The sequence below is a fragment of the Aristolochia californica genome, unplaced genomic scaffold (genome assembly GCF_029961685.1).
Source record: "Aristolochia californica isolate CCGP_79_NKW_82.1479 unplaced genomic scaffold, dmAriCali1.0.hap1 SCAF_4, whole genome shotgun sequence".
NCBI lineage: Eukaryota > Viridiplantae > Streptophyta > Magnoliopsida > Piperales > Aristolochiaceae > Aristolochia > Aristolochia californica.
In genome coordinates this window covers 42,219,776-42,227,152 of record NW_027182103.1, presented here as the reverse complement: position 1 = coordinate 42,227,152, position 7,377 = coordinate 42,219,776, and the positions used below count along the sequence as shown (strand labels likewise).

The 7,377-nt window shown below is 36.5% G+C and overlaps 1 protein-coding gene across 1 annotated transcript; it reads left to right on the top strand.

Moving 5' to 3' along the window:
- The first annotated feature begins 260 nt into the window (after nucleotides 1–260).
- LOC137963370 (potassium transporter 5) lies at nucleotides 261–5,842 on the top strand. Its single transcript, XM_068810498.1, has 10 exons — nucleotides 261–440; nucleotides 884–1,106; nucleotides 1,220–1,468; nucleotides 2,289–2,339; nucleotides 3,093–3,353; nucleotides 3,449–3,501; nucleotides 3,578–3,692; nucleotides 4,288–4,542; nucleotides 4,755–5,381; nucleotides 5,481–5,842. The coding sequence occupies exons 1-10, from the start codon at nucleotides 261–263 to the stop codon at nucleotides 5,840–5,842; spliced, it is 2,376 nt and encodes a 791-aa protein (XP_068666599.1).
- Nucleotides 5,843–7,377: the final 1,535 nt, after the last annotated feature.

Sequence of the window (7,377 nt, the reverse complement as noted above, 5' to 3'; positions counted from 1 at the left end):
CAAAAGGAAAGACTTTCACTGGAAAAAAATTATTCTTGTGTTTTTCATAATTATTGGATTAAAGTATAATACATGCTCCTGTAGTCTTTTTCACTATAAAGACTGTTTCCCTCATTTGAAAGTACACTTTACTTCCATTAGACAAGAATATGATTCCTCTGCCCTTCTTTCCATCAATTATTTTAAGTTTTTTCCTGATTCTTCTGCCTATAAAACAAACCCAGTACCACGGTCAATCTAACTTGGAATCAGTTTAGAGAATGGGTCATCCAATTCAGGCTGGTGAGGGAAGAGATGAAGAAATAGATGAAGGAACAGAAATGGCAGCACCAGAGCCACCTCTGAAAGAGAGAAAATTTTCCTGGGCAAAGCTTCGTCGTGTTGACTCACTCAACTTAGAGGCAGGAAATGTTTCGAATGCTCAGAGCCACCATGCAAAAGTATGAATCTTTTTTTTTATATATATAGACACAATTTTTTTTGTTTTTACACATTCAGAAAATTATTTTGTCATTCTTAGATAATCTTATTTGATTTACTTCAATATGACCAGATATGTGATGAACCATGCTCGGTTCCATATTGTCAAAAGAATAGAAACAACTTTAACTACCCAAAAAAAACAGCTATCCTTCAACTGGATAATACTTGTAATTGCGATATGTCAGAGAAAGATTTTCTTATATTTAGTTTTTCTTTAAATTTAAAAACAAACATAGACAATAAGTGAAAATTAGTTTTTCACTAGCCAGAGCAACACAACATCAACATATTGAGTTCCACTCTTGAGAAAACCAGAGAAGTTGGAATGCCTAGTATCTTTGATCTGACCAACATTAGTTAAACTTTTCAATATTTTCGATACTTTTGTTTCTGTACACAGGTGGGTTTGGGAATCACATTGAAGTTGGCATTTCAGTGCATTGGAGTGATCTATGGGGACATAGGTACATCTCCACTCTACGTGTTTGCAAGCACTTTTACTGAGGGCATCCATCACAATGATGACATATTAGGCGTCTTATCCCTCATTCTCTACACCCTGGTTCTCATCCCCTTGGTTAAATATGTTTTTATAGTGTTGTGGGCTAATGACAACGGTGACGGTATGTATACACCTCTACTTCAATGCAAGTTAAATTATTCGTGCTGGTTCAGTGTAAGCATCAAAATGAAAGCAGGACAGACTTTGTGCTGACAAATTAGAATGACAATGCAGGGGGAACATTTGCCCTTTACTCACTGATATGTCGTTATGCAAGGGTGAGCTTGATCCCTAATCATCAGGTGGAGGATAGAGAACTCTCTAATTATAAGCTGGATACACCATCAACACAATTAAGAAGGGCCCAAAAGATCAAAGAAAAGCTAGAAAACAGTAAAAAAGCAAAGATAGTATTATTCATTATCACAATCCTTGGTACTTCGATGGTGATAGGGGATGGGGTTCTAACACCATGCATATCTGGTAAGTCAGGCAAACCATTTCCAGATCCTCTCTGATACTATAGTGGTTACAGCTGTCCTTAGTTTCTAATGAATCTTAAGATACTTTTCAGTTTCATCCATTCAAGCATGTGCCCACTGATTAATTAACATCATCTGGTGCAGTATGTTCAATATTATTTGGACCTTTTTATCACTGACAGGGTGGATCTGCCAGTCAGAAACAACAATGGAAATTGGAGACATTTTAACAGAATCACCAAGATAAATAATTTGTTCAAAAGTGCTCTGTGATCAATGAGAATAGGATCTCATCATTAAACCTTACAGGTCATGGTGAACCCTAACTTCGAACACCCTTATATATGGGCCCCTGCTAATGGGAAAATATCCACACACTTTCCCCTTGAATAATTTACAGGCAGGCCATCCTATGAAAAAGGAAAATAAGGTGCTCCCCTCCCTTTCTCTTCCCTTGAGAAAATTCCTGGTTTGATTCCAATAGAGAAGCTTAAGTAGTGACAACTGGAAAGCAAGTCATTAAGTTTCTATAAAGAAAAACATTAAAAATTCGGCATGATCTGAATTTGAACTTGTATTGTTAACCCTCTGCATGTTTTGCAAAAATCACCTTCAACTTGAGCAGTTGAAGATGTTAAATCTCCAATTGCAACACATCTAAAAGGTTGAAGCAGCCAATCTTTGGATGTTACTGTAGGCAGTCTATATACTCCTTCAGACATACACCTTCATTTTAAAGACAACAAATATGTTTACTCACACGTTTAAGAGGTTAACTAGTGAATATAATTCTTTTGACACCTGCCTTTATCGTTGTGCAGTACTATCTGCGGTAAGTGGAATCAAGGAGGCAGCAGATAGCCTCAGTCAAGGTATGGTTTTTAACAGAAAAAAGACTTCACTGCAAATTCATTTCCTCATATTATTCCTTAGGCAAAGCACTCTAGGCAGAAGAAAACAAGGATGAAAAAAACAGTACCACAACATTGCATATAATTTGTCTTTACTCATGAACAAACAAATTATTTATGCAAGTATCCAATTTGTTGTAAAGCTGCTATAGTCTTACGCACCCGCTAAGGAAGATTTTTTAACTGGATAAGAGGTCAATCTAGGCAGGCTAATTGCCAATACTAGACCTGACAGATGTCTGTTCATATAATGGAAAGGAAAAGAGAATGGCACATATGATAAAAGAAAAAATAAAGAGGGATCAGTTGCTCTAATGCTAAAAGACGCTTTACGTAAAAACCATGAAAGTAAAATCTAAATAGGATAAACCCCAGGAATCTTGCTTCAGAAAGAAAAACTTGAGCCTACAATGTCTAAAGTTACTGGGATACCCATCTGCCAATAGGTTATTTATGAACTGTGAAGCCAACTACTTGCAATAGTCAAGGTCGACTATCATATGAGTGTAAGGTTGACTATCATATGAGTGTGCCACAGTCTGAGTTTTTAACCATTCAAGATGTAATGAAAATAAATATGATTACCACAGTAACTGATCCATTGATATTTTAGACAGTATAATCACAATGATGCTATCATCAACCACAATATTACCTTCTTGGAACTTATAATTCCACTTTGCTACATTATGACTTGGGGTTCTGTGTCTGTAGATACGGTAGTTGCAGTTTCTGTCGTGATCTTGATCCTCTTGTTCGCTATACAGCGTTTTGGTACTGATAAAGTTGGCTACTCTTTTGCTCCAATTATCATACTATGGTTTGGCTTCATCAGCCTCATTGGACTCTATAACTTAACCAAGCATGATATAAGTGTTTTGCGTGCATTCAATCCAAAATATATCATAGATTACTTCCGGCGCAATGGCAAGCAAGGATGGATATCTCTTGGTGGTGTTGTTCTCTGTATTACAGGTGAAATTAACTTGAACAATAGCTCTCCAACATTGGCAGGCAACAATCTCTATGCACACAATTCAAATATTCACTAATTCAAATAATTGATGCAGGAACTGAAGCAATGTTTGCTGACCTGGGTCACTTTTCAGTCAGATCTGTACAAGTAAGAACCTCACTTATAATCACCTTTCAAAACATGAAAAGATAGCGTAACATTAACCGCTGTCATTGACTTTCAGATAAGCTTCTGTTCAGTTGTCCTCCCAGCACTATCATGTGCTTATATTGGACAAGCCGCATATCTATCCAAAAACCCTCAGAATGTTGCTGATACTTTTTATAAGTCAATACCAAGTAAGTCATGGTTCATCAATGCATAGCTGCAAACCTAGTTTTCAGAAATTTCTGTACAATTTAGTCCTAAAATTATGAAATTTAGTGGATTTCTAGCCTTTAACTAAAAATCAATTAAAACTGACATACTTTAACCAGAGTTAGGTCAAGCATACACATTTATACTATCCAAGTCTAAAAAAATGCATTTTAAAAAAACTTCTTTTTCCCCACTATCTTTTGCATAAATAACAACATAATTTGTATTGGAGGTTTAACACACAAACCGCCCAAAACAATTTTAAATTTTTTTGCTATATTTGTCTAAAAATAAAAAAATAAATTCTCACCATTTTTTAAAAACATATGTTTGAGATCCCAAGGAAAATGCTCAAAAAAAATTCTTTGAAGTCTTCACATAGTCATATAATCTGAAAAACAAAAAAGTTTCCTTGTTCCTACTGTTTGTTGCATAAAAGACTTCAAAACTGTTAGAGCTTTGCAAATGTCCCAAAAGACTTTTTAAAATATTTGCCTTGAAAGACTTGCTTCATTTTTTTTGGTTTAAAAAATGGAGGAAAATACTATGTCATAAAGCTCCTCTTCTTGTTGGCAGAACCATTATACTGGCCTCAATTTGTAGTGGCTGTAGCTGCTGCCATCATTGCCAGCCAAGCTATGGTATCTGGTGCTTTTGCAATTATATCTCAGTCCTTGAGTCTTGACTGTTTTCCAAGGGTAAAGGTAGTCCACACTTCTGCCAAGTATGAAGGACAGGTGTACATTCCTGAGGTGAACTATGTGCTCATGATTGCATGCATCATTGTGACTATCGGCTTCCGTACAACCGAAAAGATCGGGAATGCATATGGTAAGAGCATTTTTTCTTCTTTTTATCTATTCAAATGTTGAACCCCATACATTAGCCAGTCTTGAACTCAAGACCTCACACTAGAAAAGCCCCCTCTGTGGCCATTGCGACAAAGGCCCACGCAACATGGCATGGACAGTATGATGCTCCAAAATAACTAAATAATAGGTTAGTGAAGCTTATCACTCGTTAGTTGAAAATTTCTTGTGCAGGTATTGCAGTGGTTGCTGTGATGGTGATCACAACGTGTATGGTAACTTTAATAATGCTTGTGATATGGAAGACAAGCATCTGGGCCATTGGACTATTCTTTGTGGTCTTTTGTGCAGCAGAGATAATATATCTATCCTCAGTCCTATACAAATTTGTGCAAGGAGGATATCTTCCATTGGCATTTTCAGCTGTCTTGATGGCAATCATGGGCATATGGCATTATGTTCACAAAAAACGTTACATGTTTGAACTCCAAAACAAGGTATCTACTGATTACATTAAAGATTTGACTACAAATTCAAACCTAAGAAGGATACCAGGGATTGGATTTCTATATTCTGAGCTTGTTCAAGGCATCCCTCCCATCTTTTCCCATTTCCTTACAAATATACCCTCTATTCATTCGGTCCTTGTGTTTGTTTCGATAAAGTCCATCCCAATCAGTAAAGTGGCATTGGAGGAGAGGTTTCTTTTTAGACAGGTTGAGCCAAGAGAGTACCGAATGTTTAGATGTGTAGCCAGATATGGATATAATGATGTCAGAGAAAAACCAGAGGAATTTGAGCGCCTCCTAGTTGAGCATTTGAAACAATTTGTCCGCCATGAATGCTACATTCTAGAAAGCCTAAACCCTCATCAAACGACAGTTGTGCAGCCGGCAGTAAAAAACCAGATGAGCTCCATTCTTGAAACAAGAGACACCCATCCACGGGGTTCTGGACACTCCACTATACATGTTGAGGAGACTATTCTACAAGACAATTCTCCTCGTGTTTCAACTGGATCCATCAATCACGTCAATGTAACCCGTTCAGCCCGATCAATGAATTCTTCCAGTCACATAATCAGTGGGCCGATCCTAGGAGCCAATGAGGAGGTAGAGTTCATTCAGAGAGCGCTGAATGATGGAGTTATATACCTCCTGGGTGAAACAGAAGTTGTAGCAGATCCAAATTCCAGTATCTTAAAAAAGATCATTGTCAACTACATATATGATTTTCTCAGGAAAAACTTCAGGCAAGGAGGGAAGATAATGGCAATCCCACATGGCAAGCTGTTGAGGGTTGGAATGACCTATGAGATTTGAGAAGAAGATCTTTACTGTACCAAAGTGCCATGTTTGTTGTAACTATAAGCTTTCTTTGTTCAATAAAATTCCTTCATTGTCTCAATGATGTATGTATATGCCCGCATGTAGATTGCTAGTCATATAATGTTGCAATAAATTAAAAAAATCCTCCATATCTATTTCCGTCTAGATTCTCTATGAAAATTATACACTCTTCCTTGAATTTGTCATTGCTGTTTTACCAGATTCAACATCATCATTGAACTCACAGTTATCAATAAAAAGGTTCACTATTTAGAAAGATTTTGTCGATGTTAATTGAGGAACTGGCAACAAATAGGTGATCACAGGAATGACAGAGATGGAAGTGGCATGGAAAAGCTAGATTAAGGGTAGAGTAGCTAAGGAACTGACAAATAAAGAGTAGAATGTAGGAGGAATCATGTAACTGGCCCAAAACAAGGCCCATTATGATAAATGATGATTTATCTATCAAAGAAAACAAAAAAAAGTAATGCAGATCAAGGGCAATACCGAATTGTTTGCTCTATGAGATAGTAAAATATGTAGGCTTACAAGAAAAAATATTCTCAATTAGTAAAAGACTAATTCAGCTGGACAGGAACTATGGTAAAAACATTCATACATAGGCTAGCTGACACAAAAAAAATAAAAATAAATAACTGTCAATGTATACAAAGTTTTGCAGTTTACTATAACTATTCTGAAATATCTAAGGTATCTATTTCACATTTTATAAGTCGGTCCATTTCCAAAACTGTCTGGTGAATAACTTCACCCTTAGTGTGTGGTATATCTGCAACTAAGAATTCATGAACAACACCATTTATTTCTATAAAACCACAACCAGGCAGCTTTTGTATCCTATCATCTTTCACTCCTTACCTCACCCTCTTTGCATCACTCCACCTTGAAACTGAAGCATAATATTGGACAAAAGAATGTAAACTCCGCGATTCCTTGCCTCTAACTGTAAAATCCTTTTAGCTGCCACTTCCGCCAACTCTGCATTATTATTACTAATGCAAGCAAAGTGTATCCTATTCTCATTGACAGTATGTTAGTACCCATCTCCCATTATCTGGTGCCATAAAGGCCCATATGCAAAAAGGACACATGCAACTGTAGCAGGAACAGCATCAATGTCCATAATTTGCATTTTTGTAAACAAATCAATTGTTTCTTTAAACTGGCTTGATTGAGAATAACTAGCAATCATAGATGTCCAACATACCACATTTCTATCAGGTCTAATATCAAAAACTCTTTTAGCATCTTCAACCATCCCACATTTCACATACACACCAATCAAAGAAGCACCCAGAAAGACATCCAAAACAAATCCACTGTTGAGGACCAATCCCTGTGTTAGGAATTAGACACCCTAATTCCAAACTAACGAGAGTAATAATAATAATTACGGAAGAAAGGAAAAACAAGCACTGAAAAAACACAACAAGATTTATACAGGTCCTGTCTTCCGCTGTTGTAGTAATCCACTATGAAGATGAAATAGTTTACAAGAGAAATTG